The 17,054-nt window shown below is 43.0% G+C and overlaps 2 protein-coding genes across 4 annotated transcripts in view; one reads left to right on the top strand and one right to left on the bottom strand.

Moving 5' to 3' along the window:
- The window catches only part of DOCK1 (dedicator of cytokinesis 1), a 493,587-nt gene that overhangs the window by 213,005 nt on the left and 263,528 nt on the right, over positions 1-17,054 (top strand). The window lies entirely within an intron of this gene.
- Positions 1-17,054, bottom strand: part of INSYN2A (inhibitory synaptic factor 2A) — a 56,799-nt gene that overhangs the window by 14,677 nt on the left and 25,068 nt on the right. Inside the window, exon 3 of the mRNA XM_028119988.2 lies at positions 873-944. Coding sequence (XP_027975789.2) covers positions 873-944 — 72 coding nt within the window. The remainder of the gene's footprint in view (positions 1-872; positions 945-17,054) is intronic.

Here is a 17,054-nt window from a genome sequence, read left to right as displayed (position 1 = left end):
AGGGTGGTGACGTTGAAGATCTTTTGAGAAGGTATATTCGTGGGGGACAGGAGGAGATGGAAGTTCTTGTACACACATCTAGATATATAACTATGCAGTGAGAATAGTTTTTGATAATTTGGCAAGTCCGCTAAAATTGTCCTTCAGGCTTAAGTTTCAACAATGAACTAAATCATAACATCTCTTACTGCTCTCATATCTTGTTTGTGAAAATTACATTTCCGAAAAGAAAACAGACAGTAACCTCCCTGCAGGTTGTGACCATGTCTGAAAATTCTACATTCCGAGAGAAGCCTAACATGGTTTTTCCCTATTGAAAGTTTCTGCTGTATTCTTGTTGATGTGAATAATCTAAACAAACTTTAAATGAAAAAAAAAAACATGATGAACAGCGGTACGGATTCTAGATAGGGGATTATGTCCCAAGGGATGCCAGTGCCACAGTCTTTGTATAAGTTTCATATTTGGTGCAAGCAGCCTGGGGTTCTTCTGTGGTATTGCTAGCACATCGAGTGCAGTTTGCCGTCTTTGATTCTATACCATCTGAAGGGCTTAGCTTTCAGAGCTTTTCCCGAACACACGTTACAGTGCTCATCGCTAGCGATTCTGAGGGAGCAAGCCATCAAACTTAACTCCAGTTTTTGAAAACACTAAGATGCATTTGCAAGATAAATGAGTTCAAGCTCTCTCTCATCCTGGGATCATACACCTGGGGTTGAGTATTTAGAAGGAACTTAGAATTATGGTCAAGTAAGGCCCTTTACTTTGTGTCTGATATAATCATCCCAGCATGGCCCCCGATGATTTTGCATTCGTGGGTAAACATCATTTGTCACTCATAATAGAAAAGTGGGAGGAGGAGGTTAACATACCTATAGACAATACATGCACTGTTCCTGCATGTGTCACAATTAGCTGTGTCTTGCCCAGTCCGATATGAAAGCCTACAAGATAAGAACAGGAGAGCATTACAAGTGGTGGCTGGTGGTTGCTGGCTATTACAGAGCAGGCACCTCACATCAGATGCTTTCCCAATGCCATTGCTTGCCATGGTAATGCAAACTGATTCTTGTGTGTTTCCCATTTGGCTCCTGTCTGCATTTATCATACAAAACCAATGCAATGTCCACAGCTAAGATGATAGTTAAAATAAATCCAGAATGTAACATAAGCTACTGGATGAAGTAGATAATCTGATTTTGCTAAAAGGGAATTGGGGATGTTTCAGTGCAGCTTTAGGTTTATGGTATTTTAAAGAAACATGGAGGGAAATGCAATGCCAGATATGCTGACTCTGTGGCTTAACTCTGCCCCACAACCTCTTGGCTTGCTGGAGTACAAGTCTGCAAACTACAGTTCCCGGGCTGACTCCCGTCCCTGGTCTGATTTTGTCCATCAATCTAAGAATGGGTTTTATATTTTAAATGGTTGGGAAAAAAGGGGAGAAAGAATAATAATATTTGGAAACTGTGTAAATTAATGACATTTAAATTACAGTGTGCATAAAGATTTTGAGAGTAAAAAAAATAGTGAACATTTTTTCTTAAGTATCTTCCATTTTGCTTCTTGGTTTCCAGATTCCAGAATATTTCTTCTCTGGCTCTAGAGGGAAAACAGTTTGCTCAGCTTTGTGGAAGAGTTCTCCTAGTGTTGCTGTCATGCCATCCACTGACCTTTTCTGCCTGTTCTGTCAGCCCTATGAGGCCACACAGTTTTGTTTTTATGGTGGGGGCGGGGGGACAAGGTTGGTAACTCTCTTCCTCTTTAAAAAAAAAAATAACCTTAGAGTATTTTTTGGAGACTACTGTGGAAGGTCGAATAAAAGGTCGATAAGCAGGGTTTTTTTGACCAGGCCTTGACTATTTCTTGGCCTGGTCGCCTCAAGAAATTAGCATTAAGGGTGCTTTCGTGCTCATGGTTTTCTTTTAATGACTTCAGCTGACCTTTCTGCTCTGATATCTCTGATACAGCCAGGTGTAGTTTTTCCAAATATTCCTTTGTACCCAGGGGCAAACATGATAACCACAGTCTGTTAAATTTGTGGCAGAAGAAAAGCTTCCATCTGAATTGGTTTATGTACACTTAGGGGGTAAACTTATATTTATGTAATCACTCAATGTAGTAATAGTGTGCGCAGAAGGTTTTCTGTCAACATCGATAGTCAATATTTTTATCACCTTCACTGTGTAAACCCTTGTATGCATTGTGGATTTTGAATTGAAAATAACTATTGTTTTCCTCATTATATTTTCTGTTACATAAACATTTGACAAAAAGATTTCCTACTCAATGTCATGTTGTCTCAGTGAGCTTTGGTAAACTCGGGACTTGCCCTTTGAATTCTGTGTATTTTACCTATTAATCAAGTGACCATATTCTGCCCTAAAGTGCTGCTGATCATTGCCTGTGACCCCAGTGTATTTGCGCCCGGCCTGGAATCGTAGTGTGGCGGCACGTGTGTTGACCTTCGTCCACCATCACTTTCTGTATTGGGCTCCTTTGGGTATGCACGTTTGGTGTTTTACTCTCCCCTCAGCTTAGTCAGTAGAGAGGAATAGTTAAGAGCCTGTGCATCCCAACCTCCCCTTTTTATTCATTGGACATGGCCACTTTCTTACTTAGACTTTTCCTCTTGTTGACAGACCCCAAAAGTACATTCCTCATGAACCTTCCCACCTGGCTCCACATCGGTCAGACCCATTCCAGGGTTCCTCTGTGTCATGACATGGACCTTCTCCATTCTTCCATGCCTGATGTATATATAAAGGGACTTTCTCCATTTGACATATTCTACTAGAGCTTGCCCTAAGCTCATTTCTGATCGAGGTCATTTTGTACGGTATTATGCACAACACTTGAGCCCATGTCCTAGCAGTGACATGCTGGTGTGGAACGTGTTGCACACTCTTAGGTTGGGTTGCAGATGAGGTACTGTTCTGCTTTTGTGTTGCATGAGCTTGTGCTAACCACCAACCAGGTGGCTGTTTATAGGAGTTAGTCACATTCCAAAGGTGAGGCTTTTAAAAGAAAGCAGGCAAAATCAGGGACATTTCTTAGCCCTTATCTGAGGGGCACTCTTTCTGGGTTCTGAGGAAATACGAATTCCAAGCTTGTCGAACTTTCCAGTCTTAGACCCTAGGTAAGATCTCGATCAAGCCTCATCAACACCAACACCCCTTACTTGTTCAATATCGTAGAGTTCCAGGTGTCTCACATTAGATCCTTGAGCCCTCAAATTAATTATGGTATCCTCATTTTAAAGAGGAGCATACGGTAACATTTTGCATCCAGGATCTCATTATTAGACCCCAGGCTTCTGATTCTCTGTGATGCCTTCCTTCTACCTTGGGACTGGTGTTCTGCAGTATGTGTAATTGGCAGCTTGGGATAGTCAATGAATCCAGCAATGATAGGACAAGGGCTTCAGGTACCAGAAATGCACTAGAGGGCTCTCTTCCAGGATGTTGGCATTTTTCAGTTAGAAATTGCTTTTTAAAAGCATTTTCTGAAAAGACTCTATTCTTATCCCCTTCTAAAAAGCACACACTTTTTTTTTTTTTTACACTATTACAGTCAGTAAGCAAATAGTTACTAAGTGCCTGTTAAATGTTGGGCATTATCTGGCTACCGAGAGACATTTTTGGATAAGACAGTCCTCCCAGAGCTTGCGGTAGAGTGGCAGAGGCAGGCAAGGAATACATAAACACATGGATGGATGGATAGATGGATGCATGGCTGAGTTCTGATGACGCGTGTTAAGGAAAGGTTGTGAAGAGGTGGCTTTAGCTAGCACACTGAGGACACAGATCCTGAAGTGGGACCTCGATGATAATAAGAAAAAGAAATGAGTCATCTGAAGATCCAGGGTTGAGTGGTGCAAGCAGGGGGACTGTCACATGTGAACATCCTACAGTGGGAATGATGTTGGCATGTTTGCATGACAGGAAGAAAAAGACCAGTGTGGCTAGAACACATGTTGCATACAGGAGTTGGGGAGGAGATGAGATCAGATCATGTAAAATAGGAAACACTTTGGTGGACATTATTTTAAATTTAATGAAAAGCCATTCTAGACTTTTTCTTATTTTTGGATTAAACAGTGACGTGGAAAACACTTCTTGACTTACTCTCACCCATGCCTCCAATATCACTTTCATCTAGTTTCTTTTCTCTTGCTTCTTTTATTTACAACACAACCTGATTCACTGAGATATAGTACGGTTTGGCTGATGTCTACTTGTAAGAAGCAAATGAGTCATCATGCCTACTTTATATGGAGACATATTTGTGGTCATTGGTTTTTAGCTAATTTAGAAGAAAAACAGGTGGTCAGTCCTGTTTCCACCATGTCTGAGAAGTATTTTCAGGATCTCATTGCCATGAACTTTTCTTGGAGACCCCTCAGTATGTTTCTAAGGTTGTTTTTTTTTTAAGGACCTTTATTTTGTTGAAAGGATTCAAGTGTTTGGAGTCCATAAAGGCAGTTTATAGAAGTAGAGGTCAATGAGAAATTAATTTGTGGATAAAATTTAAAGTGTTGCCCTTGTATCATGCAGTTAAGTCACAGGCTGCCTCCAGCAGCTAATGTCAATCAAGGTATGCCTGCAAAAATTTTATTAAGCATGAAGGTGTTTTCAGTAGAGGGCTTAAACTATGTAATCCATTGTGCTTATTGCTTTGATAATCCATCTAATTGTCTTGTAGCTTTCAAGCTGTAGGGTTTGGCTTCACTGATAATTTTATGGTCACATTAATAATTGTGTTACATCATCTAAATGAATGTGTTCTCTAAATATAGATGAAACACATAAATTCTTTCTATAGGACAGGGAACACAAAGTACTGTTATGGAATTTCCCTAATTTTTCCTTCTCACTTGGAAGCAAGTCATAAAACCAGTACTTGAGATGATTATCTTTCTAGATCACCATTGCTGTGAAGAGAAGCAATCCAGACTCTTTGGACTGCTGGAGCAGATGCTTCTCCAGTGACAGGAGGGCTAGAGATCTTGTGCAATTTTAAGTTTAGAGAAGAGAGAGCTTAGATTATTGATGTAAAAGCCGCAGAGGAAGAATGTTAAAAAAAAAAATTACTAAGTTTTCCATCTTGAAAGTTAATTGCTATCTTCATAAAGCTCTCTTTCCTTTTGTTTTGAGGAGTTATACCTTATATGGGTTTATAATCCTGTGCCTGTCACAGTGCCCAGTACACTGAGTATTTGGTTAATAGTAATGTGACCAAATAATACACTCTTTTGGTTCTCATATTGAAGTTCAGTAATAGACAAATCTAATGAAAAAATTCCAACCAAGTACAAAAAGCAAACGAAAAGTATACATTGTGAAAAGCTCTGGTCCCCACTTTTTTCCCAGTAGGAACCCCTTTGTACCCTTGTGATAAGCATGCTCACTGTAAGTAAGGATTTTTTTAATACACTGATCTTTGTTGCACTCACTATTGTCCACTGCAGTTATTTGCCATTTGCCAGTATTTTCTGGTCTTAGCAATGTACAAAACTTGGAGAGAACCTAACATTCAGCACCAAGGACAGCACCAGAGTGCTGAGTTGTCCAGAACTTCTTCTCTTCTGTTCCCTTGACTCTCTTGCCCCCATCTCTCCAGAGCACAGTTCTAACTGAGGAATGATTCCAGAATCTGGAACCTCTCCTCGCTTGATGCCCTTTTGACACTTAATGGTCTTGGAGGGCTTCGCTGAAAGCTAAAGGAGACTAGGCATGAGTCATGAGGTGATTAGGGATGTAAAGAGCATGGACATCATGAAAACACATGGAGGAGGGAAGGGTTGCTCCAGATTTGTTAAAGCAGAGGGATGTGGACAAGTGAATTTTACAATGTAGTTCTGGTGGGGTCCAGGTGTAGAGCCATTTCCACTTCTGCTTTGTGGATTTCTTTACAAGACTTTGCTCTGCTTTACAGAAAACAAGATGAGTGTCCTTTATAGAAGACAATGTGGAACTCTATTTGGGGCACCCCCATTCAAACACAGCACTGGGGCCTCCTTTCTGGAGTGGCCTAGAATTCTCGAGTTTAACTCTGGATGCAGTTCACCAGTTTCTCCAGCTACCTCAGGCTTCTTCAGTAATCTCCAATTTTTAGTTATCATTTTCAAATATATACTTTTGTATGCTTATATAAAAAGGAGGAAAATGGTGATGAATTTGGGGTTTGCAAGTCTTTGGTCATTCCTGTTGCAGATCAACAACAAGAGGTAATGGAAAATAGAATCAACAGCAACAGCAACAAACAAGGTAAGGCCCATGGCAGAGCCTGTGTGGCAGCTTTTATAACAAAGCCATGGGGATGCTGGAGGAGGGATGGCTGCCGGTGTCAGCCTGAGCCGTGTTGTCCTGGGCTGGCAGTGACAGACATGGGTGGCAGTGACAGACAGCATCTGCTTTCTCGAGAATGCATCACAGAGAGATCTAAGATAGCAGAGCCCTAGGTGGTAGGAAAGGGTGCTGAGAAATGTCATAGAAAGGTCACTGAAACCTTTCTTCCTGGCCACATACCCAAGCTGCTCAGTGTCTCTGAGACCTTAAAGATGAAACCTGAGAGGTAGGACAAACAACTCTGACCCCCTCCCAACACCCCCTGCCCCCAAAATTAATTGTTTGGTTAAAAGGTCAGGAATGGGGAAAAAAAAATGCCTCTCACTGTGTCTCTTATCAGAAGCAAAGTCCAACAAAGTCCTAAGCATCTCAGAGAAGAATGGTTGGCAAGTAGAAAATAATCCTATGATATTTAGTAGTAATTACTAGCACTGGATTATTGGATTGACTCTATGCTGTTCCTCCTGCCACATACCACAACACAGTTTTCTCCATATGATCTTAATTTTCCAATCAAAAATTTTCTTCTTTCATTCCTGGGTGACTGTGGATGGTTTTTGACTTGAGAAAAGCATTCTCCTCGCAACTAATGTCACAAGTGTGTTAGCATGCAGCGTGGTGTGGGCCTGTCTCCTGGAACTCCGAGTTGGCACACAGTACACGAGACTCTGTTGCTGAATTGCTGGTCTTTTAAATGGCATGGTGATTTTCAGCAAGTTCAGAATTTCTGGCATGCAGGCAGATGGCGTCTTAGGTGATGCTAAACCCAGGGTATGATCCTTTAATTGTTGTCTTCAAGACACGTACATCACATAGGGTATTGGATTGGTCGCTTTGACTTAACTCAAAGGTATGTATTAGGCCCTTAGCTAGAGAGGGTGATGTAGAAAAGAAAATGGCACGATTTCTACTCTTCGGTGATAATTTTATGCACTTGTTTAATTTATTCTTATTTTGATCCTTCTTGTTCTTTCGGCTTTCTCATTGGGTGCCAAGAAGTGTTTTCTCTACCACATTCTAGCCCAGGTTTGTGCTCCAGCTATCCCTTCATGATAACTGAGCCATCACTTATGTCAGCATCTTAAAGGGCTTTTTCACTTAATAGTCTCAAAGTGACTTTAATTAGAGGCATAAAGTGATACCACAACTATTGTTGGGAGAAACTAAACTTCAAAAAGTAGTCAAAGGCAGCTGTTTTCAGTAACCCCCTACTATGTTTTAAGACCACCCCTGGCAGTGGGTTTGGCTTATTCCTAAGGCTGAGTTCTCACTAGGAATTTGCCAGATTATACCCTGGAAGCGCAGTTACTTCATCATATTAGCTGTTCCATAGTAAAAGTGAATTTAGACTTTCCCTGTATATCTGTGTAAACTCAACTCTATCTGTGATTTGCATCTAAGCTATTCAACGCCAGAATCGGGGGAGCATCCTATTTAAGTGTGTTAAAAGAACACAAAGTCCATTTTCCTAACAAACTCCCAAGGTCATCCGTTGATCAATAGAAGGCAGTGCTGGCTTCCACTAGCAATGGTATGACCTGTTCCCATTTCCCCAGAAGCTGAGAGGAGCCGTCTGTTAGCCAGTGGCCGGCTTGCTATGTTAGGCTGTGCAGTCCTGTGTTCATCAGTGGCCTGGGATTCCCAGGTGGCTAAGCATTTTATGTCTTTTAGAAAGTGAGGTGGTGTTTTAAAGAATGCAAAATAAGTGACCCCCACTCTTTGTGGCACTCCTGTTTCCCCCTGCCTCCAGGCTGTCTAAGAGGGCTGACTGGTTGGAAGCCTTCTTAGGTTCTGTAGGAGTGGCCCATTCAGCTGCGCCCCACGTGCCTTTGGGCAGCTCCCAGTACCTTTCCTCTGCCACAGCGTCTGCCATTCGGTATTGTCTTGGTACCCTTCATAGTTTCCTGTTTGCTCAGTCAACAGCCTGCATGCCAGTCACAGGAGAGGTGGCAATAAACGTTTGTGGCTACGTGGAATGATGAATGGAAGACAAATAACTAAATTGATTGGGAAGGTAACTTTGATTCATTAGATCTATGAGGGTTGGATTGATCTCAGTTCCAGTGAAATTTAGCAGCTCTTAACCTGATTTAAATAAAACTCAGAAAAACTCATGTCCATGCTCTCTGTTCAGTTTCTTGAATATGGCATAATCAACAAATTATTTGTTTTGAGAATTTTAACCAGCAGTCATTAGTTATTATATAACCCTGGTTTCTCTCCTCTTGCCTGTAGATATTAAATAAGGCCAATCTCATTATACTATTGGTTTCCTCTGTTCACCTAGGGCTTCTTTTGGAGAAAAGAGGTCTCGTTGACATTGAAGTACATCAAACTCTTCTTTTCCACCCACACTCATGTGATCCTCCTGAATATGAATGTGTATATTCCAAATATCCCTTGTGTAGAAAATAGAGTTGTCCTGGCTGACTCCCCTCAGGGAGATCTATTTTTGTAGTTTCACGTTAGAACGGAGAAGGGATATCCTATTACCAAGCTCATGATTAGATTTTGTAGCACTCTCTAGTTGAGTTGCAGTACAGCGGAAAAAAAACTGGAGCCTGGGAACCCCAACACCATGTATAATTTCGGCTTGTTGGAAAGTGTGTTGTGGTCAGATTACTTAGAAATGATGTTTTATAGCATAACCCATTCATAGGTTGAGGTAGTTCGTTCTTCTTCCTGTTTGTCTTAACCTTAATTTCTTTCCTTTCCTTTCCTTTCCCTCTCTCTCTCTCTCTCTCTCTTTCCCTCCCTCCCTCCCTTCCTTCTTGCTGCTCTGAAATACCTTTTATTTTTTAAATAGGGGTATTTATTTATATACAAATATTGCCTTTCTGTACTTTTAACTGATGAAATGTTTTTTCCGTTAATCAAAATTACAGTGAATAAGTATTTATAAACATTTTTAAGTTAATAAATATGTATAAGTTGATCTTTTTTAAATTAATTAACATATAATGTATTATTAGTTTCAGAGGTAGAGGTCAGTGATTCATCAGTATTATGTAACACCCAGTGCTCATTCCATCACGTGCCCTCCTTAATGTCCATCGCCCAATTACCCCATCCCTTCATCCACCTCCCCTCCAGCAACCCTCAGTTTGTTTCCTATGATTAAGAGTCTCTTATGGTTTGTCTTCTTCTCTGATTTTGTCTTGTTTTATTTTTTCCTCTCTTCCCTTATGATCCTCTGTTTTGTTTCTTAAATTCCACAGGGTAAAGTTCTCAAAGTTGTTCATAGCCTGTTCTCCCAGGGCCAGGAATGGAGATGTTGATCCTTGAAGAACTATCTTCCCATGCAAGCCCCATGTCATCTTAGTAAACACATCCTAGTAACCTAATCCTGGTTATTTCTGCTTCATCTTCTAGTTAAGAGACCTTAAAGGGTTTGGCCGTAGATGAGCCCAGACCACTAGCTGGCCTTCAGCCTGTTTGCATGGTCACAGCTCATCAAGTGCTTCCTCAGCACCAGCGTGGTGCTTGGCCTTTTCCTGGGGGGCAGTCGCTTGGGTGAATAAAACATAGTCCTTACCTTCAAGACACTGAACATCTAGAGGACATATGTTTCCAATATGAAGGAGCTGCTTCTATGCTGACCGAGTAGAGATGTAGAACTGTTGCTGGGGACAGTTTCAGTGCTCATTCAAACGCACACCCTTGTTCTGGCCCAGATGTTCTGTTCCCTCATAGGCAGCTCCGCATATGCTGGCAGGTTCCCAGCACCCTGCTTGTGGCTTTCTTGGAGCCGTTTTTCGGTGGATGCTGATGATGTGATGAGGTGTTTTTGTCTCACGTGGCTGAGAGCATCTTGGTGGCCACAGATTTATCTTCCCAGTCCTGGCACTGAGCTCACAAGCACTTTCCGTGGAGCAGGGCTTGAGGTGTCCATCATAAATACCTGTTTCTTTTGTGACTCATAGAAAGTGCCATACCTCCTTCTCTGCTTTCAACCTTTCCACAACACTTATCAGATGGAACGTGCCATACATTTTAGTTACTATTTTGCTTTCAGTCTCTCTCCCCCCTGACAATGTCAGCACCATGAGGGCAGAGATTTTTTTTCTGTCTGTTCCCTGATGAATGTTCAGTGCTTGCATTGGGGCGTGAAGTAAAGTGGATGCTCAAGAAATATTTTTTGAATAATGAATGAGAAAATGAGGGAATAAGTGAATAAATGAATGAATGAATGAATGAATAAAGAATGTGTCTGAGTATCCTGCTGGGTTAACTGACATCATACCCTGTGCTTCTGAAATGAAAATAGGACAGTCAGCTTTGTGATGTTTCCAGCTGGATCAGGTGAGAACATGTCTCAAAGTATTAACATGATCCCATCTTAAATTTCCCCAACAAGTAGAAAAGGTCAGTCATCTGCTTCCCACACCCAGATATTAAAATAAGTGGCCCAGCCTATACCTCAACCAGCCCCCTCCTCATCCCTGGGAGATGTCATTTCTTGATCTCAGAAGCAGTCCTGGCGAACGAGTTTCAGTGAGAAACAAACACCTGATTAGTAATGAATGCAGGTGTTTTCTTTATATGGTATTGACAAATTAAATTTTATTAGCCTAGTAGCTCCCCAAAATGTGGTAACCCTATAATTCTCAGGAGGCTCTGGCTTTTAAGGAAGCTTGCAATGCTTGTTTTCATTCTAAAGGGAAACAAAATGGTGGCCATTGGAGGCGCATGGCAGCTGGTGTGATGCTTCAAGTAGGCAGGGGTCTCTGGGAGCTAGCTGGTGTCTCTTGCTTCTCCCTCAGCCCTCTGCCTCACCTCCAGCAGTGCCTCCCTGCATCTCCCTAAGGCTCTGCCTCATCTCCCTGCTCACTTACCTTCACACAGAGCCATGCTTGACGAAGAAACAGGAATATATGATTATTATTATTGCATATCCATTATTATTACTGTCAGAAATACATGTAGACTTGGACAGAGACACAGAGATAAACACTGTATTATCAGGGCAGGCCTTCTCTCTTTAGAGTTTTATCATCATATTTCCATAACATAAAATCATCATAGGTAAGAACTGGGGAAGATAGTAATTATTAATTTTATGCGTGGACTGCCTGGTTATGTTACAAACAGGGCAAAGCTTGCATTTTCTTTCTACAGTCCTAAGTTGCAAAATGGAACCGTGATGACAAGTCCCTCACCCCAAAGGGCACCAGGAGTAGCTATTAATAAGGACAATAACTTTTTAGGGCTGAGCTGAGGCTGAATTGATTAACTTGTTTTCCTGGAAGACAGATAAAGCTCAAGCTCTAATTTATTGAAAATTAATGAAAATGAATTATGGTGGTAGTGGCTACCGAGCTAGAATGAGAATAGGGATCTGGGTATGTTGTACTAAAGGAGAGCTTTCTGTGGCTTGCCATGTTTCTGCCATACTCGTTCTCTTCCACAGAGTCTGACTTCCAGAGGTTTTAATTTGAAAGCATTAATGTGCATTTGCTAGTACTGGTCATAAATATCCACAGAGCCCTTCATGTTTGATTTACAGTTTCTTTTGAGATATATATATATATATATATATATATATATTTTTTTTTTAGAGCAGTTTAGTTAATTTTGAATCTGAACTTACTCTTTGTGAAGCTTCCGTGCTTTGTTTCAAAAGTCTGACCTTGTGCTGGTTTTCTTTAAACAATCGCTTCAGAGATCTTGCAGTTGAAGATTAAAATCTTTAACTTTTGGTGTCATCATTTGTAAGATTCTTGATGTCCAATTGTGAGACTTTTATCTGGGGCGATAGTCTAGTGCCGTAACCAATGAGATGTCGAGAGAAAAAATTTAGTCCATTTTTGGTGCCTAGGACCTCGATTCTCATAAATGTCCTTTCAGATCCGGCCTTTAGAATCCACACATGCTTATTTTTGTTGCATTGAAAACTTTCCTCCAATTTGTGGTTCACATGAATTTAGACGTACATTTGAGGAAGGTAGAGCCAGGAGGGCATGTGCTGAGCCTCTGACGTGACAGATGGTACCTGAAGGCTTTGACGAGTTCTCCCCAGGAAGGTTGCCTATGGATAGATTTTGTGCTTGGCACTCAGGTCCCTGGACTTCAAGATCAGTGGCTTTGATTTTTTTTTTTTTTTTTTTTAATTACCTCACAGAGGACATTCCTCTTACTGATTATGAAACCTTAAATGCATGCCTTAGTACTGGGATCCCTTTAAAAGGTGTTTTCTGCTTTCTCCAGAACATAAGTTTGCAAAAATCTCACCAGCTCTGGGCATGAGAGCCTCTTAGTCCCTTCAAGTTAGAGGAAGAATCCGGATTTGCAGTAGCAACAAAAGCCTGCTTTTTAATTCTGTGTGGATATAGCAGCTTTGCCATTTTCAGAGGATGAGATGGCGAGTGCTCAGGCCTGACAGAGATCTAGATGTAATGTCTGCCTTTGCCATCTCTCACCGCCTTCTGACCTTGGGGACGTCACCGAGCATAGCCAGGCTGTAGTTTTCTGGTGCAGATAATTCCTACCTTCAGTGTTATTTTGAGGATTCAGTGAAACGACGCAGAATGCTTGCATGTTGCAGGTGCTCAAAATGGATGTACTTCATGGGTGTTGTGCCCACTTCCCTGAACTCTTCCACAGATCCAATGGGCTACAGAGCTCAAGCCGTTTTTGCATAGCCTAGCAGGATTTGTATCAGATTTTAAAAAGTTTTGAAAACTAGAACTTGCATTTCATCTCTTTAAAAAAAAAAAAAAAACACCCGAATTCTGGGATACAAATCCATAAATGTTCATGTCATGCCTTGAATTTTATCTGCAAATGGAGCGTCTGGATTGCCTAGTAACTCTGTGGTGAGGCATTTATTCACCTACGAACTTAAGAGGCCGGGGAGGTATGTGAAATCCATTTTGGCATTCTGCACAGGAAGATTATTTAAATTACATTTTCAAGTATGTGTGATACCTACATGAAGCCCAAAGCAAGAATTTGGAATGTGTTTTATATTCTTACAAATATATTTGCTTCATTTTTCATATTAAGGATGGAAAGGCTTAATTATTTTTCAAGAACTTAAAAAAAAGTGTTTACAAAGTTCTATAAATATGAAAAGAGAAAAGACCACGGCCCTGTGCATTAAGTGAAGAGAATGCTGGAGAGTACATGATCTGTGCTTCCATTGCAAAATCATAAAACATAACTTATACTGGAGACTTTAAACTTGAATATTTGATCACAAGTATATAAAAGCCATTAGTTGCAACAGAAAAGGAAAACGGAAAGGTGTTTCTGAAATCTGTTCAAAGGATGGCACCCAAAAAGGACAGAAGCCAATTCGAGCATGTGTAGCAGCTGAAGAGATAAAAAGTAAAGTGTCAGTAGACAAGAAAATACGACAGTGGGATCCCTGGATGCATTTATTGAAGGACATCCGTAGAGAGGGCTCTGTTGCTTTATTCTTTCTCTCTCTCTGTCAATTTTTAGGTAAGGCAGTGGCTGAAATGATGATGTTGTTAGGCCTCTCTGGAGGATTTGTTCTTAGAGCAGAAAGGAGCTCTGAGGTCCCCTGACTCATCTGGACTGTCCTTTCACAGGGGAACAGGTAGCTGGGAGATGAGCTGGGACCGACCTGTGTTTCCCAACTCCGCACCCCGCCTTGGCCATGACGCCAGATCCGCATGGCCTGTGCATGTCTCTGAAAACGAACACAGCTGATGTCTCCCTTTGTAATCCTCCCTCCCTCCTAACCTTCAGAAAGAAACCAGCCTGTATCATAAAGCAGGAAAATCCCGCTTGAAAGTGTTGAGGCTTGCCCCTTGCTTAACCTCCCCCACTTGAGCACTTGGAAGGCTGCTTCTCAGTAACAAAGTAACTTGGAAGGAGGTAACTTCTACTGAGGGCAAACACAGCCCTGGATTGAGAGCCTTGTCCTCTGTATTTGAGAAGCCCACGGGCAGGTATTCTTAGCTCCCTTTTATAAAGGAAGAAGCTGAAGTTCAGAGAGGTTAATAACCATGCCTAAGCACAGCTAAGGGAGAGAGGGGCAGAGCAAAGTTGCCAACTCAGGTCTGGCTAACTGCAGAGCCCGGGTCGTTCCACTTGGCTCCCCTCCTGGATCTCATTCCCAGAAAACGGTAAAACGAAGTGAGCGGGAGACAGACCTCAGTAGGCTGGCTGGAATGTTTGGGTGACGACAGATGTGCAGAGATACCGAAACTGATTTATCAAGAAGATTAGAAAATGAAGTGCTGACACTTTTCTCCTGTTCAGATAGGGAGCGCCGAGGGGCAGGAGTGCCTTTGGCGGGGAATAAGGACCTTTTTGCTCCTGGTCTCCATGCCGGGTGCTGCTTTCCCTTTGCGGCGCACAGTGCCTTGCGTTTTTGTGATGCATCATGCCAGCCGCCCGGGAAGGTAGCACACGGCATTCCTTCCAGAGGAGACCCACGAGGGGTGTTTGCAGAGCCACAAACACCACCCACCTGCCCTCTTCGAATCGGGGCCCTCCAGCTAACCAGGTGGAAGACGTCCATCTCAGTCAGTGGGTGGGTGTTGGCCAGAACAAGCCAAGCATCCCTCCAGAGGGTGCCTGATCACACTGAGATGGACATGCCTTACTGTGCCCAGCCTTTCCTTCAGCTTTTGGAGGGGGGTTCTGGGATGTTCCTAGTCTGAATCTCACGTGCAGACCTTTGTGGTTCCCGTGTTCGTGCCCTGGCTGCCGCCACAGTGGTATGTGGGTTTCCGTGTTGGGTCTTTCTGCTTTGTGACTTCAATTGTCCCCTTATGCTTCCTCTCTAATTGTGATGCAGTATTTATTCTGTTTGGACATAGATAATTAGGGAAAATTTGGAGAGACTTCTCCTTCCCTGACAGGTCCTTCTGAAGTGTGCCTGATTCCGAGTGATTTGTCAATACAGGGACATAAGATAAAGCAAGTGTATCCTTTCTGTCCACATAGCGTATCGAGGTGACAGCGAGTCATGGTGCACAATTATGTGCTGTGATAACCTCTTCCTGCTGGTGGGAGAGTGAGACCTTTCTCATGTTTTAAAGACATGCTGTCATGTATGTATCATACATACCAATTACACAGATATGAATAACATGCATGGAGTTCACAGGCAGAATGCTGAAGGCTGTATGGGCTGAGGATGAACAGTCAGGCGGAGGCTTGAACCAAGTGATCATCAGTGACCTGGGGACGCTTCAGAGTGGGGCCCTGAGCTCATCTGACTTGTATCCCCTCCTTGCCTGGCACAGGGCTCAACACACAGGAGACTCTTGGTAGAGGCCCTCTGAACAAGTGCGTGAATTGTACGCCTGTCAGTCTGGCAGTCACACACCTGGGATCGTCCCTCGCCCATCTACTGACCTGGTTTTCTACACGACCATGTGGCACAAGTCGGCGCACTCTGCCTGTGGCCCAGACCCAGCTCCTGGCTGTGTATCCTCATTTGTGCACATACTGTCTATGGCTGCGTTCGTGATATGGTGGCAGAGCCGAATCGTTTGACCGTAGACGGTGTGGCCTTCAAATCCAAACACATTTACTGTCTGGCCCAAAAGCATGCCAACATCTGCCAGGTTGAAAGGTGATGCTGAGGTCTTCAAATAACCATAGATCCTGAAAGCCTGATTATTTCCGCCCGCCCTCTGGATGTATCTGCATATACCTTCACCCGCTGCATGGCCAGCCCCCTTGCTTTAGTGATTAAAAGAAAAGCAAAGCTGGGCCAACAACATAGGATTCCACACTGGGTTTACATTAGCTTGTTGCTGCCCTCAGGTCTTTATTCCTACCTCCTTTGTCTTCAAAGCCATGGTAAGCACTGCCCTCAAAGGGCCCCTGATCTCGGGGGGGATTCCATTGGCTTATTTTTCTTTGCTATCCCTGTGTGCCCTGGACCTCACGTCACAGAGAAATACTCTTTTTCGGTGAGGCTGAAGCGGCTGGACAGGACCCCGGGAGCCGTAGCACAGATGAACGGGAGACTGGGTCACTGGGTTCACAGCCCTCCCTGTAAGCTGCTAGAGTCCTTGGGCTGGTTTGTTGTTGAGGTTTTGCTTCTTTTAAGTGATGGTCTCACATTTGCTCTGATTCAGTACAGCTGCAAAGCCTCCGGGCTTCCAGATTTCATCTCTGCCAATCCCTCACACTTGACGGCCCAGAGTGGCGTGGGTTCTGCTCTCTCCCTGACTCTCATTACCCAAGCCTGCAGGTAACACCCAGCTGACGCCGGGAGAGATGTGACCAGTGAAAGAGCCTACTTGACTCTGGGCAACAGCAGATCCTGCCCTCATGCATGACAGCTTGACTAAAGCTTCTCATGTAGTTTTCGGGTCTTCTCTGAATGGCCGAGTCTCATTAGGCTGTCACCAACCACGGAACCCATGAAGACATTCAGAGTGTTGGGGTGCAGTCTTAGAAGTAAATAACCGTCTTCCCACGAAGTGCCCATGCAGTTGCTGGTGAGTGCACACCGGGAGCACTTTGGACCTGCAGCCCGTGGGTCAGAGGGTCTCCTGCCCAGCAGCCCCTGGCTGTTCTGGGGAATTATGGCTGTTATAAGAAGTACTTGGGTTTTTAAACTCAGTGCCCCGTTTGCCTGGTTTGCGGCCTTTAGCAACTACATTAGTGGCCTACTGAGGCAGCCTGTGTGACCCTGAACTTCCTGGGAAGAGGCAAGAATAATATTGAGAGCTCTGAAATAAGCAGGATCATTCCTGGCATTCGTACCAG

Source organism: Eumetopias jubatus, unplaced genomic scaffold, assembly GCF_037043125.1.
Source record: "Eumetopias jubatus isolate StellerSeaLion01/CBP00866 unplaced genomic scaffold, mEumJub1_p1.0 scaffold_17, whole genome shotgun sequence".
In the NCBI taxonomy this organism is placed as follows: Eukaryota; Metazoa; Chordata; class Mammalia; order Carnivora; family Otariidae; genus Eumetopias; species Eumetopias jubatus.
This window is presented reverse-complemented; position numbering and strand designations above follow the sequence as displayed.